Source organism: Oncorhynchus kisutch, linkage group LG25 (assembly GCF_002021735.2).
Source record: "Oncorhynchus kisutch isolate 150728-3 linkage group LG25, Okis_V2, whole genome shotgun sequence".
Taxonomy (NCBI): domain Eukaryota; kingdom Metazoa; phylum Chordata; class Actinopteri; order Salmoniformes; family Salmonidae; genus Oncorhynchus; species Oncorhynchus kisutch.
Genome location: NC_034198.2, coordinates 22,864,740 through 22,884,287, shown reverse-complemented (window position 1 = coordinate 22,884,287; position 19,548 = coordinate 22,864,740). Strand labels below are relative to the sequence as shown.

The following is a 19,548-nucleotide window of genomic DNA, read 5'->3' as shown; positions in this document are numbered from 1 at the left end:
CATCTTAACTAAGGTTGGGGGGGGGGGGGGGGGGGGGCACTGAAACCAAAAAGCTATGGAAATAGGACTGTATTGTCTGTTATTTGCACAGACAAAAAGCACACAATGCCTCTGACATATCAAAGGCAATCATGAAGATGACCATTTAAGATGGTCCTGTGTGGCTGTTGGTAGAGCATGTGAGAAATGTATGCACGCATGACTAAGTCGCTTGGGATAAAAGCGTCTGCTGAAAGGCATATGATATTTATATTATTTTAGTATGCTCATAAAAGTAACGTCTGTCTGTCCCCCTCTCAGATCGCCCAGATTGACCTGCTCCAGAAGCTGGGTCTGCAGCCGGACGGCATTGTGGGCCACAGTGTGGGAGAGCTGGCCTGTGGCTACGCAGACGGATCCCTCAGTCACAGTGAGGCTATCCTGGCAGCCTACTGGAGAGGGAGGTCCATCAAGGAGGCTAACCTGCCCCCCGGGGGCATGGCTGCAGTCGGTAAGGACCAAAAAGAGAGGGTGTTTTGTTTTGAATTGCCAGATACCCCCCGGTACTCTACCCTGCACCTTAGACTGTTTCCCTATGTACATACAGCCATTGAACACTGGTTACTTTAATCACGTTTACGTTTCACCCACTTTATATGTATACACTGTATTCTAGTCATGGCTCAGCGTATATAACTTTTTGTATTTGTAACTGTTAATTTTTATTGCTAGGTATTACTGCACTGTTGGAGCACCTGAGAACATCTGTGTATCCACCAATAAACTTTGGGTTCATTTGTGCTGTGCTCGCTGAGCCACTTTTTTTTTTTTCTCCCCACCCTCCTCTCTCTCTCTCTCTCTCTTTCCCCACCCTCCTCGCTCTCTCCCCACCCTCCTTTCTCTCTCTCTCTCTCCCCACCCTCCTCACTCTCTCCCCACCCTCCTTTCTCTCTCTCTCTCAGGGCTGACATGGGCAGAGTGTAAGGCTCAGTGTCCCCAGGGTGTGGTTCCAGCCTGTCACAATGCTGAAGACACCGTCACCATCTCTGGCCCTGCGGTAACACATTTTGGTTCAAATCCTTGCATCTATCAATAGCTTAATACGCCATTTTTAAACACCCTTTTTTTAATACTATACTATTGAGACCAATTCTGTCTAAGCTACATTTTGTCCTGTAAAAGCCTGACACGGTGCACTTGTTTTCTGTATGCAGGAGGCAGTGAGTAAGTTTGTATCAGAGCTGAAAGAGAGTGGTGTGTTTGCCAAGGAGGTTCGTAGTGCTGGTGTAGCCTTCCATTCTTACTACATGGCCTCCATCGCTCCCGCCCTGCTGGCTGCTCTCAAGAGGGTAAGATGACGTTTATGACTGTGTGGCTCAGTCCAAAACCTAACACTTAATTTTTTTTAACAAAAATTCAGGAAAGGAATTGAAACTAAATGCATGGATTGAAAAAACAGACTGCTTTCCACCTGCCTGGGAATAGAATTTCAAGTCATCTGCTGCCAAATATACTGAATCCCCATCTCCATTCTCTTTGTAGGTGATCAAGGAGCCTAAGCAGAGGTCTGCCAGGTGGATCAGTACATCTATCCCCCAGAAGGACTGGGACAGCCCTCTGGCTCTGTACTCCTCAGCAGATTACCATTGTAATAACCTGGTCAGCCCTGTCCTCTTCCAGGAGGGCCTGAGCCTGGTGCCTGATAACGCTGTGGTTGTGGAGATAGCACCACATGCACTGCTGCAGGTTAGTATACACAGAATGTGGAAACACACACAAACAGGATGGCCTGATAAGACTGAGGTTCAAGACCGCACCACACACACTGCTCACACAGGCTATAGAATTGTTTTTACCTTTATTTAACTAGGCAAGTCGGTTAAGAACAAATTCTTATTTAAGAGACCGCTGCGCCACTCGGGAGCCCCAAGAAACACACACACACACACACACACACACACCAACCTCTGACAAAAATGCAGCATACTTATCATCATTACTGTGTGAAACCTTGCACTGTCTCCCCCCGCAGGCGATCCTGAAGCGCAGCCTGAAGCCCACGTGTTCCATCCTGCCCCTGATGAGGAGAGGCCATGCCAACAACCTGGAGTTCTTCCTGTCTCACATTGGCAAGGTCTACATGAACGGGTCAGTACCTGCTGCTGACACGCCACGCCTCTGATGATGTCATCATTATTCAACTGATTCTATTCTCAACCTACTGTAGCTTAAACACATAGCTTTAACTGGTGTTGTGCATATTATTTTCCCAATGCTGCAAGATGTCCTTCACACCTTACTTTGCCATTCTTGTACTCTTATAAACTCTGTCAGCCCCTAGTACAAACTAAAACATGCATGTCAAAAAGCTATATTTGGGTCAGATGTCTCAATACCAAGCATCTCTCCTATGTGTCCAGGATCAACGTGGACAATAAGCAGCTGTACCCATGTGTGGAGTACCCGGTGCCCGTGGGAACCCCTCTGATCTCCCCCCTGGTGCAGTGGGACCACACCCAGACCTGGGACGTCCCCAAGGCTGAGGACTTCCCTGCTGGTTCTGGAGGGTCCACCTCAGCTACCATCTATAACATTGGTGAGAGACATACAGTGCCAGTCAAAAGTTTGGACACACCTACTCATTCAAGGGTTTTTCTTTTTACTATTTTCCACATTGTAGAATAATAGTGAAGACATCAAAACTATGAAATAACACATGGAATCAAGTAGTAACCCAAAAAGTGTTAAACAAAACAAAATATCTTTTATATTTGAGATTCTTCAATGTGGTGACAGCTTTGCACACCGATACAGTATATACACAGACAATAACATAGTTGATCTCCTTTCCCCGCAGACATGAACCCAGAGTCTCCAGACTACTATATGATTGGCCACTGCATCGACGGGCGTGTCCTGTACCCAGCGACTGGTTATCTGGTACTGGCCTGGAGGACCCTGATGAGGAGCCTTGGCGTTGTCATGGAAACCACCCCTGTCACCTTCGAGGACGTCACCATCCACAGGGCCACCATCTTACCCAAGACCGGTGAGGGAGGGACGGACGGTGAAGGGAGGGGAGGAGTTTGATCATTGGTTGTCTGTCGCATCAAGGGTGTCTATTTGGGTTGTCAATCTTTTACTGTGGTTCATTTATGACCTTTCTTCAATGTGCTTTGTCTCGCTCCCTTTTCTCTCTTACTCCTTCCCCTCTTCTCGCTGTCAGGTTCAGTCCAGTTGGAGGTGCGTCTCATGCCCGCCACCAGTCGATTTGAGGTCTCCGAGAATGGCAACCTGGCTGTCAGTGGTACGCATACTTCATACTCTCCTATAAGCATCCAAGATAAATGTTTGATATGTAAAGGATGGTTTCTATGTGCTCTGTTACATGGTAGTAGCTAGTGTATATCGACTCATTCAATCTGTTACATATTATAAACTGGGTGGTTAGAGCCCTGAATGCTGATTGGCTGACAGCCGGGGTATATCAGAGTATGACCATGGGTATGACTTTTGTTTTCTCTTACTGCTCTAACATTGGTAACCAGTTTATAATAGCAATAAGGCACCTCGGGTTTGTGGTATATTGCCAATATACCACGGCTAAGGGCTGTGTCCAGGCACTCTGCGTTGCGTCGTACTTCAGAACAGCCCTTAGCCGTGGTATATTGGCAATATGCCACAAACCCCTGAGTTGCCTTATTGCTTAAATAGCAACTAGTGTATACAACCATTCAAGGTTTATGACATAGTAATAGAGAGTATAAACTCTACATGCTTTCTCCTTGGTCCTCCTCAGTCAGTCCTCAGTCACCATACTTCTCTCTGTCTGTGCAGGCAAGGTGAGCATTCTGGAGGATGCTGCTCTGGACTCATTCCACTCGGAGATTGGTAAGCCTGTCACCGGGGACGATGGTGACCCCAAATTGCGCCTGACTGCCCATGACATCTACAAGGAGCTCCGTCTCCGTGGTTATGACTACGGCAAGACTTTCCAGGGCATCCTGGAGTCCAACAATGCAGGTGTGTGTGAGGAAAAAGTTAAACCATTGTGAACCTCTTTATGAAATAGTTGCTTCCCAGTATTAAGTAGGCTAAGGTGGCTAGTTGTATGTTATGTATGTATGTTATGTTATTGGTTGACTGGTTTCCCTCTGCTCTATCCTTGACTCTGACTAGGTGACAGTGGGAAGCTGCAGTGGACCGGTAACTGGGTGACCTTCCTGGACACCATGCTGCAGATGATCGTGGTTGGCCTATCAGGACGCAGCCTTCGCCTGCCAACGAGGATCCGCTCTGTGTGTGTCGACCCCACCGTCCAGCAGGAGAGGGTCACTGAATACGGAGAGGCTAAGAAAGGTATTGAAATAAAACTTGTACACGGCCCACCACAAACACTTGACTCACTTAAGGATGCCGTTTAAATTTTTAATACTGTTTTTCTATCTTCTCTCCATCACCTAGCCGTGGCCGTCCACGTCAACCGTTGCCTTGACAACATTGTTGCGGGCGGAGTGCAAATCTGTGGTCTCCATGCCACGGTGGCACCGCGTCGCCAACAGCAACAGAGCCCGCCCACCCTGGAGGAGTTTTTGTTTGTGCCCTACCTAGAGACAGAATGCCTGTCAGCCAATGAGAAGTTGGGAAACCAGCTCAAGAACTGCAAAGGTTAGAGTTCATGGCTACCTTTATCATCCAAACAGTGGGAAGTCATTTTGCTTTCAGATTCAATGTTTAAAATCACAGTTAACATTTTTTTTATAATAGGTAGCAATCTATTTGTATTCTCTCTTTCTACAACACATACACAAAAAAAAATGAATGACTGTCCTTACATCGTGAGACTATGTAAACAGAGAAATTGCAAATCTGATGTCAAAGAAGGCAGATATTACTTGACTTTTTGTTAGTCTAAAAAGGCCATAGTACTAAATTGATTACCCTCTGTCTGACCCTTGGTTCATGCATCTCTCCAGGTCTGATCCACAAGCTGCAGAAGAAGCTGGCTCCTCAGGGCGTTAAGCTCTCCATTCCTGGTCTAGGGGGGGTGTCTGGCCCTGCTGTCCCCAGCCCTGAGTCCGCTGAACCTGGCTTGCTGCGGCTGCTGTCCCTGCTTTGTGGTCTAGAGCTGAACGGTAACCTGCGGTCAGAGCTGGAGCAGACTGTTGAGAAGGAGAGGGGTTGTCTCCTCCAGGACCCCCTGCTACATGGTCTACTGGATGGCCCAGCCCTCAGACACTGTTTGGACACAGCCCTGGAGAACACTACCCCCGGGAAGATCAAAGTCCTGGAGGTGAGAACAAAGATGTGATACAGCAGAGGTCATGAGCGCTCGCTCTCACGCCCTCCTCTCTAACCCCTGCTCTGTCTCGCCCCACCTCAGGCCCTCTCCAACGACGGCCATCTCTTCTCCCGTGCCGTGCCCCTCCTTAACATCCAGCCCATGCTCCGCCTCGACTACGTCGCAACTGCCGTTACCCTCGACCTCCTGACCCCCCACCAGACCACCCTGGATGCCATGGGGGTCACCTCAGCCCAGTGGGACCCCCAGCAGGGCCCTGTGCCCGGGGGTGCGGTCGGTGGGGCCGACCTGGTGGTGTGTAACCACGCCTGGGGTCCCCTGGGGGCCGGGGCTGAGGTGGTGGTGGGGAACCTGGCCTCGGGGGCCAAGGAGGGGGGCTTTGTGATGCTCCACACCCTGCTGAAGGGAGAGACGCTGGGGGAGATGGTGGCATTCCTCACCTCCAAGGACAGTCAGAACAACCAGCAGAGACTGCTCTCCCAGGTCAGTTACACTGCAGTAGAAAACTGATACCCAGATGAATCCTTAGCCCCCCAGCCTCCCTTCAGATATTAAAGCAGGGCCACACATTACACTATTAGCTTCAGTCAGTGTTTAGTGAGTGAGGATACATAAACTGGCCATACATATAGTCTCATTTATGACAACATTTTATTACCTATGATGTCTAATACTGTCATTGTTCTCTTCTCTAGACTGAGTGGGAGAAAGCCTTCTCTGATGCGTCTCTCAACTTGGTGGCTGTCAGGAAGTCATTTTATGGCTCTGCCTTATTCCTGTGTCGCCGTCGGTTACCCAGCAAACTGCCCATCTTCCTGCCTGTGGACAGCATGGACTACCAGTGGGTGGAAACACTCAAGGTGAGGGAAATGTCTATGTCTCTGTGTTAATAACTCCTTAATAAGTGCTTATAAGCCCTTACAGCACTCTCTTCCCCCCCCAGACAACATTGGCTGAGCCCTCAGACTCTCCGGTCTGGCTGACTGCTACCCAGGGTCACTCTGGGGTGGTGGGCATGGTCAACTGTCTACGCCAGGAGCCCGGAGGCAGCCGCATACGGTGAGACTAAAGCCTGGTCTGACAAAAAACCTTGGCTCTTCCCCTTGACACTTGATCTGAAAGGATTGGATTGGTATTGGCAGTTTTAAAAGCACAGATGTATATATTATAAAGGTAATCACTCCATCTTGCTCTCGGGTAGGCTGTGAATCATACAGTGAGTCAGACTAATGCTGTACTTCTCTCTCCTCATCTCTATTCTCTCTCTCCAGGTGTGCATTTGTATCCAATCTGTGTGAGTCTTCTGCGGTGCCCACCCTGCAGCCTGCCCATAATTCCATGCGGTCTGTGCTGGAGGGAGACCTGTGTATGAACGTGTTCAGGGATGGACACTGGGGAGTGTTCAGACACCAGCTCATCTCTCAGGGTACGACAACCAGACCACCATCTCCCCTCTCTCTTGTTCTTGCTTTAGCAAGATCTCAAAAGTTAAACCCAATGAGATATCTTGAGAGAACTTTCACACATTCAGTCATTGCATAGGAGCTTGATGATAAAATTGCAGTGAAAAGAAAGTGCTTCCCTAATGATAAACACAACATTTTCTGATAGTCACAGACTAGCCCTAGGCTCAGGAATATGCTGATTTAAAACGTTCATCTTGGACAATAATGGATTCCAAATCTTCTGTTGATCATGCTGCAAAGTTTAATACCTCTTTCTCATTCTCTCCTCAGATCTGAGTGAGGAGTTGACAGAGCAGGCTTACGTTAACGTGTTGACCCGTGGTGACCTCTCCTCTCTGCGGTGGATCGCCTCGCCCCTCCGCCATTTTGTGGCGAGCAGCCCGCATGTGCAGCTGTGTCGCGTCTACTACAGCTCCCTCAACTTCAGAGACATCATGCTGGCCACCGGGAAACTGCCACCGGACGCCATCCCAGGTAAGGAACACACACACACACACACACACACACACACACACACACACACACACACACACACACACACACAGACATGTCCTCTAGGAAACTGCCTCTGAAGCTATACCAGTAATGAACACTCTGTCTTTTACACACACATCTGATTTCCCTCTGTAGGTGACCTGGCCCTACAGCAGTGCATGTTGGGTATGGAGTTCTCGGGTCGTGACCCCAGCGGTCGGCGTGTGATGGGGCTGCTGCCTGCTAAAGGCCTGGCCACCTGCGTTGACGCTGACACACGCTTCCTCTGGGACATCCCAGATGGCTGGTAAAACAATGCGCCTACGCCAAATCACACCCTATTCCCTACATTATGTAGTGCATTTGAGTAAAAGTGCTTGCCTACGATCAGTTTTGCCTTTCAAAATAATAATGAATAAAAGGGGGGAACTGATCCTAGATCAGCATTCCAATACTTTGTGAATACAGGCCCAGAGCCAAAAACGACCTCGTAGGGAGACACTGTTTTGGGATCTTGACTAACAGACTGAGGGGCATACTACAAACCAGCATCAATGAGTTATCCGGCTAACTTTTATAAACAACCAGAAATAACTATTAAAGCTAAACATATTTATGTGTGTTTGGTTGTTGTCGATTAGACCATGCCCATTTCAAGTGTATACTTCGGAGAGAGAAAAGGTGAAGTTATTTCTGTAAATTAGATCCCGCTTTGTCGTATTCCTCTTTTTGTTGATGTTTAGCTTTATGACTAAGTTATTGTTGTAAGTAACTTATGTTCTCGCTCTCTAGGACCCTGGAGCAGGCAGCGTCTGTGCCGGTGGTCTACGCCACAGCCTACTATTCCCTGGTGGTCCGAGGCAGGCTCCGCCCAGGGGAGAGTGTTCTCATCCACTCAGGGTCAGGGGGCGTCGGCCAGGCTGCCATCTCCATTGCACTCAGCCAGCGCTGTAGGGTCTTCACTACTGTTGGTGAGTACCAGAGACCTGTAGGTACACACACACACACACACACACACACACTCGGCCTGTTAATGTCAGAATTGTCAGTGCATTTAGCCGTAGATGTCTTTCTGTAACCTGTGTTTTTGTGTTCTTTGTCTCAGGTTCAGCAGAGAAGCGTGCCTACCTACAGGAGCGTTTCCCCCAGCTCACCTCGGAGTCCTTTGCCAACTCTAGAGACGCCACCTTCGAACAGCACGTCCTGCTACACACACAGGGAAAAGGTCAGACACGCTTTAAACATCAGCTCCTATTCAAACTTGCCTCACATCAAACACACAAAACATGCCAACTATACAACATGATACGCCACTCACTCACTCACATGTTCTTGTGTATCCTGTCTGTAGGAGTGGATATGGTGTTGAACTCCCTGGCTGAAGAGAAGCTGCAGGCCAGTCTTCGCTGTCTGGCTCGACACGGACGCTTCCTGGAGATCGGCAAATATGACCTGTCCAACAACTCCCCTCTGGGTCAGTACACCGCACTGCAACTGCTCTCCATGGCAGCCATTTTGTGTCTGACTCACTGTGCCACTGCAGCTGTTCTAATGTCTGACATGAGTCCCTGTTTCCCTCAGGTATGGCTCTCTTCCTGAAGAACGTGGCGTTCCATGGGATCCTATTGGACGCCCTGTTTGAGGAGGGGAACAGGGAGTGGGAGGAGGTGTCCCAGCTGCTGAAGGGGGGCATTGTGGGAGGTGTCGTCAAGCCACTGAGGACTACGGTGTTTGAAAGAGACCAGGTGGAGGAGGCCTTCAGATACATGGCCCAGGGAAAACACATCGGCAAAGTCCTGCTGCAGGTCACTTACTCAACAACTCCCCCTCTTCCATATTCATTCACGCTTTCTTTTACTATCTCCTCAACTCTCTTTTAGACCGGTCCATCTATTATAACACTGTTATTACCACTTATTGTACTCTTGATACATGACGGTTTATTCCAATCCACTTGGTGTGTGTTGGGTCTGACGTGGTGGCAGATACCCTAGAGGTTAAGAGCTTTGGGCAAGTAACCGAAAGCTTGCTGGTTGAAAAATCTAGGCAAGGCACTTAACCTCTAATTGTCTGCTAAATTACTCAAAGGTAAATGTGTGTCTCTAGGTGCGTTCAGAGGAGAAGGGTGGTGGTACTCAGGCGGTGGGCTCGCCCCTCTCCCTCCCCGCCATCTGCCGTACCTTCTGCCCTGCTTCCCACTCTTACATCATCACCGGGGGACTGGGCGGCTTCGGCTTGGAGCTCGCTCATTGGCTGACGGAGCGAGGCGCCCGCAAACTGGTGCTCACCTCCAGATCGGGCATCCGCAACGGTAAGCGATAAGAACTCAGAACTTTATTGTAGCACACCAGCAAAGCCATTGGTGTTACATTAGCTGCACACTTGTTGTTTGTGATAGTCCAGTCACTTTTAATGTCGGTTCACGTTGCTAGGTTACCAGGCGAAGCGCGTGCGTGAGTGGCAGGGGATGGGTGTGCAGGTGCTGGTATCCACCAGTGATGTCAGCACCCTGGAGGGGGCGGAGCGACTCATCAACGAGGCCTGCAGGCTGGGGCCTGTGGGAGGAGTCTTCCACCTCGCCATGGTAACGCCCCCCCCACCTGTACACTGTTGCTTTTTGTTTTCACCTGTCCCTCTCTCAACTCCAATACCTCTCTCTCACCTACCTACCTCACTCACCCGCTCGCTCACCTACCTACCTCTCTTTCTCACCTACCTACCACTCTCTCTCACCTACCTACCTCTCTCACACCTGTGCCTCCCACCTCTCTTGCTCTCTCACCTGTCTTTTTCTCCTGTCTATGTGTACCAGGTGTTGAAGGATGGCATGTTGGAGAATCTGACTCCTCAGCTGTTCCTGGATGTCAACAAACCCAAATACAACGGAACCCTCCACCTGGACAGGTAAGACGATACACACATGCATAGCAGTTAGCTTAGAGATCACTCCTCCTGGTGCTTCTGTACTTCTGCTGAGATTTACCAGTCTTTCCATTATAAGGATCTGTCAATATCCAATGTTTTGGAGGAACAGAAAATCCAAAAACAGTCAAAGGTAATCAAAGGTTTTCCTTCCTCTCTCCCTCTTTCTCAGGGTGACCAGAAGGCTGTGTCCAGACCTCAGCTACTTTGTAGCCTTCTCCTCTGTGAGCTGCGGCCGCGGCAACGCCGGCCAGAGTAACTACGGTTACGCCAATTCCGCCATGGAGCGCGTGTGCGAGCAGCGATGCCACGACGGCCTGCCCGGATTGGCCGTCCAGTGGGGCGCCATCGGCGACGTGGGCGTTGTCCTGGAGACCATGGGCGGCAACGACGTGGTGGTGGGCGGGACTCTCCCGCAGCGCATCACTTCCTGTCTGGAGGTGCTGGACCGCTTCCTGTGCGAGCGGCGTCCGGTGATGTCGAGCTTCGTGCTGGCAGAGAGGAGCGTGGTGAAGAGCGAAGGAACAGGACAGAGAGACCTGGTGGAGGCTGTCGCTCATATACTGGGTAGATCACCCATACACCTCCATACAACTAACCCTATAACAAACCCCAGACAGAGACCTGGTGGAGGCTGTCGCTCATATACTGGGTAGATCACCCATACACCTCCATACAACCCTATAACAAACCCCAGACAGAGACCTGGTGGAGGCTGTCGCTCATATACTGGGTAGATCACCCATACACCTCCCTATAACAAACCCCAGACAGAGACCTGGTGGAAGCTGTCGCTCATATACTGGGTAGATCACCCATACACCTCCATACAACTAACCCTATAACAAACCCCAGACAGAGACCTGGTGGAGGCTGTCGCTCATATACTGGGTAGATCACCCATACACCTCCATACAACCCTATAACAAACCCCAGACAGAGACCTGGTGGAGGCTGTCGCTCATATACTGGGTAGATCACCCATACACCTCCATACAACCCTATAACAAACCCCAGACAGAGACCTGGTGGAGGCTGTCGCTCATATACTGGGTAGATCACCCATACACCTCCATACAACCCTATAACAAACCCCAGACAGAGACCTGGTGGAGGCTGTCGCTCATATACTGGGTAGATCACCCATACACCTCCATACAACCCTATAACAAACCCCAGACAGAGACCTGGTGGAGGCTGTCGCTCATATACTGGGTAGATCACCCATACACCTCCATACAACTAACCCTATAACAAACCCCAGACAGAGACCTGGTGGAGGCTGTCGCTCATATACTGGGTAGATCACCCATACACCTCCATACAACCCTATAACAAACCCCAGACAGAGACCTGGTGGAGGCTGTCGCTCATATACTGGATAGATCACCCATACACCTCCATACAACTAACCCTATAACAAACCCCAGACAGAGACCTGGTGGAGGCTGTCGCTCATATACTGGGTAGATCACCCATACACCTCCATACAACTAACCCTATAACAAACCCCAGACAGAGACCTGGTGGAGGCTGTCGCTCATATACTGGGTAGATCACCCATACACCTCCATACAACTAACCCTATAACAAACCCCAGACAGAGACCTGGTGGAGGCTGTCGCTCATATACTGGGTAGATCACCCATACACCTCCATACAACTAACCCTATAACAAACCCCAGACAGAGACCTGGTGGAGGCTGTCGCTCATATACTGGGTAGATCACCCATACACCTCCATACAACTAACCCTATAACAAACCCCAGACAGAGACCTGGTGGAGGCTGTCGCTCATATACTGGGTAGATCACCCATACACCTCCCTATAACAAACCCCAGACAGAGACCTGAGGGGTGTACTAGAAAGCAGGATCAAGGAGTACGCCAGCTAACCTTGATGAGCTTAATGAGCATGATCTAATTGACTGAACAACAAAAACACATTTGTATGTCAGTTTAGCTTTCTTGATGAACCAGAAAATAAGTAGTTTTTTTTCTGCTTGTTTATCCAAGGTAGCTGGCCAACTCATAGATCCTGCTTTCTAGTATATCCCTCTAGTGGAGGCTGTGGCTCACATACTGGATAGGACTAGAGGAAGAGATGTCACTCATTACCTGTACACCACCATGTAACCAGATCTAGATTCTTCCTGAAGTTGCCCCATCACAGCTGATGGGTGGGCTGCTGTTGTGTTTATATCAATAGATTTGAAGCTGGTTTGGGTGTTTTTATTCCATGTGTAACTCCCTGGTTATTTCTCCCCTGTCCCCTCCAACTTTTTCAGGTGTGCGTGATGTCAGCAGCCTAAATGCTGACGCCTCATTGGCTGATCTGGGTCTGGACTCTCTGATGGGCGTGGAGGTGCGTCAGACACTGGAGCGCGATTATGACATCGTCATGGCAATGAGGGAGATCCGACAGCTCACCATCAACAAGCTCCGAGAGCTGTCCAGCCAACCGGCGGGAACAGCAGGTGTGTGTGTGTGCAATAATGACTTTGTATAGTTAGGAAGCGTATGTGTGTCATGGACTTACGTGTACTTTTTTTCTCTCCTCTCTCTCTCTCTCTCCCTCCCTCCGTCTCTCCAGAGTCCTGTCAGTCTCCAGTGAAGAAGGGAGGTGTGCGTTCTCTGTTGGAGTCAGACCTCAGTTTGATGCTGGTCAACCCAGACGGTCCCACGGTCTCACGTCTCAACGAGGTGCAGAGTGCTGAGCGCCCGCTGTTCCTGGTACACCCTATAGAGGGCTCCATCGCTGCCTTCCACACACTCACCGCCAAGCTCAGTGTGCCCTGCTACGGCCTGCAGTGCACTAAAGGTACACACACACAGGAACAAACTCCCTCCTCTCTCTCTCGCAATCATACTGATTCTCTCTCTCTCTCTCTCTCAATCATACTGATTCTCTCTCTCTCTCTCTCTCTCAATCATACTGATTCTCTCTCTCTCTCTCTCTCTCTCAATCATACTGATTCTCTCTCTCTCTCTCTCTCTCTCTCAATCATACTGATTCTCTCTCTCTCTCTCTCTCTCAATCATACTGATTCTCTCTCTCTCTCGCAATCATACTGATTCTCTCTCTCGCAATCATACTGATTCTCTCTCTCGCAATCATACTGAGTCTCTCTCTCTCGCAATCATACTGAGTCTCTCTCTCTCTCTCTCTCTCGCTCAATCATACTGAGTCTCTCTCTCTCTCTCGCTCAATCATACTGAGTCTCTCTCTCTCTCTCTCGCTCAATCATACTGAGTCTCTCTCTCTCTCTCTCGCTCAATCATACTGAGTCTCTCTCTCTCTCGCTCAATCATACTGAGTCTCTCTCTCTCTCGCTCAATCATACTGAATCTCTCTCTCTCTCGCTCAATCATACTGATTCTCTCTCTCGCTCAATCATACTGAGTCTCTCTCTCTCTCTCTCTCTCTCAATCATACTGAGTCTCTCTCTCTCTCTCTCGCTCAATCATACTGAGTCTCTCTCTCTCTCGCTCAATCATACTGAGTCTCTCTCTCTCTCTCTCTCTCTCTCGCTCAATCATACTGAGTCTCTCTCTCTCTCTCGCTCAATCATACTGAGTCTCTCTCTCTCTCTCGCTCAATCATACTGAGTCTCTCTCTCTCTCTCTCTCTCTCTCGCTCAATCATACTGAGTCAATCTCTCTCTCTCTCTCTCTCTCTCGCTCAATCATACTGAGTCTCTCTCTCTCTCTCTCTCTCTCTCGCTCAATCATACTGAGTCTCTCTCTCTCTCTCTCTCTCTCTCTCTCTCGCTCAATCATACTGAGTCTCTCTCTCTAAAGTTGTAAACTTGATCTTAATGACAAACTATTGCCCCCCCCCCTCTTTCTAGCTGCTCCTTTGGACAGTATACAGTCTCTGGCTACATACTATGTGGAGTGTATACGTCAGGTAAAAAAGATACTAACAACTTAATTAGTATTTATATATTTACACACATGATAGATAATTACAGTGATTTTATAAATAACGGTCTGTGCTTATGTTTTATTTGTGTAGGTGCAATCGGAGGGTCCGTACCGGATTGCCGGCTACTCCTTTGGGGCCTGCGTGGCGTTTGAGATGTGTTCTCAGCTACAGGCCCAGGGTAGAACCGTAGACTACCTCTTCCTCTTCGACGGATCCCACTCCTACGTCGCCGCTTACACACAGGTGAGACCTTATGCAAGCATATTGATACTCACACACACACACACACACACAGGTGAGACCTTATGCAAGCATATTGATACACACACACACACACAGGTGAGACCTTATGCAAGCATATTGATACACACACACACACACAGGTGAGACCTTATGCAAGCATATTGATACTCACACACACATCGGTTATACGCATGTGTCTGTACATACTGACACACACACACCCACACACAGATGAGGTTACGCTGTGTACTCTGACACATACACACATCCTCGTACTCAGTTCCTTCACAGTGAACTCTACTTGAAAAGAGTCCGTCAACGTATAAACTCAGAACTAACCATAGGGTCATGTGTAGCGTTAACCTGATGTTTGTATTCTATTTGCCTTTCAGAGCTACAAATCCAAGCTGACCCCTGGTAAAGAGTCTGAGGCAGAGACTGAAGCGCTGTGTGCTTTCATCCAGCAGTTCACTGGCATCGAGTACAACAAGGTACAACACTTTACAACCGCAGATAATGGCCTCTACTCATACTGTACTCACTGGCTATGGCATAATATTAAACTAACATTATACTTGAGTCTGGTTCAATGTATAATTCTCACATGTCTTGTTCTGCCTCTTTTACCTCTCCTCGCTCTCTCTGTCTAGTTGTTGGAGACCCTCCTCCCTCTGTCTGATCTGAAGGCCCGTGTCAACATGGCGGTGGACCTCATCACCTCCAGCCATAAGAACGTCAGTAAAGACTCCCTGCGATTCGCTGCCGCTACCTTCTACTACAAACTCAAAGCTGCCGACGGTTACGTCCCGGCAGCCAAATACCACGGCAACGTCACCCTGCTCCGCGCCAAGGCCAGCAGCGACTACGGAGACAACCTGGGGGCTGACTACAAACTGAGCGAGGTGGGTATACACTAACACGCATGAACAGGCACACGCACACACTGCTATAATAACAGGCTTTGTTCCTCTTCAGGTGTGTGATGGTAAGGTGTCGGTCCACGTCATCGAGGGAGACCACCGCAGCTTCCTAGAAGGCGAGGGGGTGGAGTCAATTAGTAGCATCATCCATAGCTCATTGGCCGAGCCACGCGTCAGTGCCCGGGAGGGTTAGACCAGTCCCGCCCCTCCCAGCCCTCTCCCCCAATAGCACCATGTTCTCCTATCCCCAAACCTAAACCCCATTGGGCAATACATATAATGGACCCAACCCCCAACCTATCAAAGCTCGTAGCTCGCTGCCATAGGGTATGTTCCCATGGGAACAAACAACGTGCTGTATGTTTGTGCTCTACCAATAAGGTCCTCGCTCTCTTTTATTTGTATTTTTTTTTTAATCTTGTCTCTTTATCATGTTTGGAATGTTAGAATAAAGTTAGATGCTCAACTCTACTGGTAATCAATCCTGCTACAACTGGAAATGTGCTGGCTCAACCCTATAGCTAGCCTAGCATGTGAGCCTGGCTGTGTTGCCAACTGATTGTAGCCCTAGATAACCTACCTAGCTGTTGTGTTATGATACTGCTCAACCCACCAGTCTGCTAAAGGGTGTTTCGTGAACTTGGTAATGAAGGTGTGTTGTGTGGACTCGGACCCTCTACCTATGCACATGCATGTTTTATCTTATGCCAAACCCTAGCAGTGCCCTAATGATGCAGACTATTCCACGTGTACATAGCCTCCTGTCTCACCTGTCTAACACCTGTTCAAGCTCTGTACCTGTTACCAAGTGACATTGGCTTAGGAGGAAACCATTGTTACATGGTTGTCTTTGTTTGGAGTTGTTTTGTATAAAGGGTTTGTTTACCAGCATTGGTCATAAGTTCGGATCCCTATTATTGTTGATTTCAAAGTTGTTTGCAGTGACTGTTGTAGTGTTACACTGATCTTAAGGTAGGTTCACACAGAGAAATGCATTAACTTCCCAATGAGAACTAAAGGGGTTACTGTAGCAACACGCAGGAAAATGGCTAAAAGTATCTGACTGACACCATATTTGATCAAGTTAACTTTTTAAATATTCAGCTGTTTACTGGAAATAAGACTCCCTGTATCTGTCTTTCCATTTAAGAACTGAAATACTTTTTGAAAACAACAGTATTCTTCTGGGTTTAGATCTGGGTGTGTTGCCTTTCCTGTGTGAGTACACCTTTTAAGAGGACTGATTGGATATCTACAGGTCACATTTCTATGATCTTGGCTTCTTTGACAAAGTAATTTAAATTGCTGCTGTTTTAAATGGATGCTGTTCTATGTAACTGGCTACAATGGATTGCTAATCATACAATTAACCTTTGTTTTTCATTTCCTTCAATGTTCCTGAAATATTGTTACATAAGACTAATGTTTTACATATTTTGAATATTACTGCTGTCCACATACAATGCTTCAAAACGCTTTGGCACTTGTTTGAAAGGAAATCGAGCAATGAAACTTGTATGGCACTACCCAAATACTGTTATGTGAAATCTATGGTGTTCAGGAGGGCACAATGGAGTAAAAGGCTTTGCAAACTAAAATTCTTTATTGGATCAATTCAGCTCGTACCTTCCTGTTCCGAAACATTTTCTCCCATTTCGTGCCCACTGAATACGATCCGATTCACTGTCTCGCTGAAAAAGTAGTAGTTTGTCCAAGCTTCCATTTTGTTTGTGATGTCATGTCGGAATGCAAGTGCCGTTGGGTGTGGAATCATTGACCAGAAGAACGGCCTTGTTGTTGAGGAGTAGGTAGAATTTACCTCGAACCACTGGTCCAGGAACATATATTTTACTGTCTGCCCAATGGTTCATATTTGGACTGTAGGCAGGATAATCTGATCCTAGATCTGTGGTTACAAGGCAACTTTCTACCTTCAGCTGTTTTTGACTCCCATGACCTTTGCTGACCCCTGAAGGTCCTTCAAGATCAGGGGTCCAATCGCAGAATGCAACAGACTGACCTCTGAGACTACTAATGAGGTCTATGAAGAGTCGGGTGGCTTTAATTTGAGCATGGTGATTGGCTGCAGTAAAAAGGAGGGAATTGACAGTGCTCCTTTTTTTAAAGTTTGTTTTTCCCAGTATTTATTGTATTAGTCCAAATAAAGAGCGATCACTAACATCCTGCCTCAGTGTCTGCCTGGTTTCTATGTAAACTTATTGAGGCAACTACAACAGGTCCTGAGAGTTCTCTGCAAGTGGTCTCCTTAGCTTATTCAACTCACCATAATCTTCAGGCAATCATAAAATACTCCTGGCCTTTCACACCTTAATGTTAATCCCTGTGTATAACTGACCATACATTCCTTGTTTATTTTTTTATTTAACCTTTTATTTAACCAGGTAGGATAGTTGAGAACAAGTTCTCATTTACAACTGTGACCTGGCCAAGATAAAGCACAGCAGTTTGACACATACAACAGAGTTACACATGGAATTAACAAATACAGTAAACATACAGTGGAAAAAATAAATCTATATACAGAGTGCAAATGAGGTAAGATAAGGGAGGTAAGGCTATAAATAGGCCACGGTGGCGAAGTAATTACAATATAGCAATTACACACTGGAATGGTATGTGCAGAAGATGGATGTGCAAGTAGAGATACTGGGGTGCAAAGGAGCAAGATAAATAAATACAGTATGGGGATGAGGTAGTTGGATGGGCTGTTTACAGATGGGCTATGTACAGGTGCAGTGATCTGTGAGCTGCTCTGACAGCTGGTGCTTAAAGCTAGTGAGGGAGATCTGGGTCTCCAGCTTCAGTGATTTTTGCAGTTCGTTCCAGTCATTGGCAGCAGAGAACTGGAAGGAAAGGCAGCCAAAGGAGGAATTTGCTTTGGGGGTGACCAGTGAGCTATACCTGCTGGAGCGGGTGCTACAGGTGGGTGCTGCTATGGTGACCAGTGAGCTGAGATGAGGCGGGACTTTATTTAGCAGAGACTTGTAGATGACCTGGAGCCAGTGGGTTTGGCAATGAGTATGAAGCGATGGCCAGCCAATGAGAGCATACAGGTCGCAGTGGTGGGTGCTCTTTGGGGCTTTAGTGACAAAACGGATGGCACTGTGATTAGACTGCATCCATTTTGTTGAGTAGAGTGTTGGAGGCTATTTTATAGATGATAGTGCCGAAGTCGAGGATCGGTAGGATGGTCAGTTTTACGAGGGTATGTTTGGCAGCATGAGTGAAGGATGCTTTGTTGTGAAATAGGAAGCCGATTCTAAATTTTATTTTGGATTGGAGATTCTTAATGTGAGTCTGGAAGGAGAGTTTACAGTCTAGCCAGACACCCAGGTATTTGTAGTTGTCCACATATTCTAAGTCAGAACCGTTCAGAGTAGTGATGCTGGACGGGCGGGCAGGTGCGGGCAGTGATCGGTTGAAGAGAATGCATTTCATTTTACTTGAATTTTAGAGCAGTTGGAGGCCACGGAAGGAGTGTTGTATGGCATTGAAGCTCATCTGGAGGTTTGTTAACACAGTGTCCAAAGAAGGGCCAGAAGTATACAGAATGGTGTCGTCTGCATAGAGGTGGATCAGAGAATCACCAGCAGCGAGAGCGACGTCAGTGATGTATACAGAGAAGAGAGTCGGCCCGAGAATTGAACCCTGTGGCACCCCCATAGAGACTGCCAGAGGTCCGGACAACAGGCCCTCCTATTTGACACACTGAACTCTATCAGAGAAGTAGTTGGTGAACCAGGATAGGCAATCATTTGAGAAACCAAGGCTGTTGAGTCTGCCAATAAGAATGTGGTGATTGACAGAGTCGAAAGCCTTGGCCAGGTCGATGAATACGGCTGCACAGTAATGTCTCTTATTGATGGCGGTTATGATATCGTTTAGGACCTTGAGCGTGGCTGAGGTGCACCCATGACCAGCTCTGAAACCAGATTGCATAGCGGAGAAGGTACGGTGGGATTCGAAATGGATGGTCATCTGTTTGTTGACTTGGCTTTCGAAGACCTTAGAAAGGCAGGGTAGGATAAATATAGGTCTGTAGCAATTTGGGTCTAGAGTGTCTCCCCCTTTGAAGAGGGTGATGACCGTGGCAGCTTTCCAATCTTTGGGAATCTCAGACAATACGAAAGAGAGGTTGAACAGGCAAGTAATTGGGGTTGCAACAATTTCGGCAGTTAATTTTTTAAAAGATAGGGTCCAGATTGTCTAGCCCGGCTGATTTGTAGGGGTCCAGGTTTTGCAGTTCTTTAAGATCATCAGCTATCTGGATTTGGGTGAAGGAGAAATGGGGG

General features: G+C 48.0%; 1 protein-coding gene across 2 annotated transcripts in view; it reads left to right on the top strand.

Moving 5' to 3' along the window:
• LOC109870358 (fatty acid synthase) overlaps positions 1-17,421 on the top strand; it is a 33,258-nt gene extending 15,837 nt beyond the window's left edge. Inside the window, exons 11-43 of one of the 2 annotated variants that reach the window (XM_020460845.2) lie at positions 301-490; positions 942-1,036; positions 1,194-1,328; positions 1,522-1,725; positions 2,012-2,127; positions 2,400-2,575; positions 2,837-3,028; positions 3,206-3,286; positions 3,817-4,002; positions 4,159-4,338; positions 4,444-4,647; positions 4,956-5,272; positions 5,363-5,764; positions 5,977-6,141; positions 6,225-6,340; positions 6,553-6,707; positions 7,018-7,221; positions 7,378-7,528; positions 8,014-8,192; positions 8,327-8,446; positions 8,573-8,695; positions 8,803-9,026; positions 9,328-9,532; positions 9,654-9,805; positions 10,034-10,125; positions 10,316-10,710; positions 12,433-12,621; positions 12,738-12,965; positions 13,996-14,054; positions 14,163-14,315; positions 14,708-14,806; positions 14,966-15,217; positions 15,291-17,421. In XM_020460845.2, the coding sequence (XP_020316434.1) occupies positions 301-490; positions 942-1,036; positions 1,194-1,328; positions 1,522-1,725; positions 2,012-2,127; positions 2,400-2,575; positions 2,837-3,028; positions 3,206-3,286; positions 3,817-4,002; positions 4,159-4,338; positions 4,444-4,647; positions 4,956-5,272; positions 5,363-5,764; positions 5,977-6,141; positions 6,225-6,340; positions 6,553-6,707; positions 7,018-7,221; positions 7,378-7,528; positions 8,014-8,192; positions 8,327-8,446; positions 8,573-8,695; positions 8,803-9,026; positions 9,328-9,532; positions 9,654-9,805; positions 10,034-10,125; positions 10,316-10,710; positions 12,433-12,621; positions 12,738-12,965; positions 13,996-14,054; positions 14,163-14,315; positions 14,708-14,806; positions 14,966-15,217; positions 15,291-15,428 (5,877 nt within the window). In that variant the 3' untranslated portion in view covers positions 15,429-17,421. The remainder of the gene's footprint in view (positions 1-300; positions 491-941; positions 1,037-1,193; positions 1,329-1,521; positions 1,726-2,011; positions 2,128-2,399; positions 2,576-2,836; positions 3,029-3,205; positions 3,287-3,816; positions 4,003-4,158; positions 4,339-4,443; positions 4,648-4,955; positions 5,273-5,362; positions 5,765-5,976; positions 6,142-6,224; positions 6,341-6,552; positions 6,708-7,017; positions 7,222-7,377; positions 7,529-8,013; positions 8,193-8,326; positions 8,447-8,572; positions 8,696-8,802; positions 9,027-9,327; positions 9,533-9,653; positions 9,806-10,033; positions 10,126-10,315; positions 10,711-12,432; positions 12,622-12,737; positions 12,966-13,995; positions 14,055-14,162; positions 14,316-14,707; positions 14,807-14,965; positions 15,218-15,290) is intronic. The other variant, XM_020460846.2, reaches the window with a different exon arrangement.
• The last annotated feature ends 2,127 nt before the right edge of the window (positions 17,422-19,548 follow it).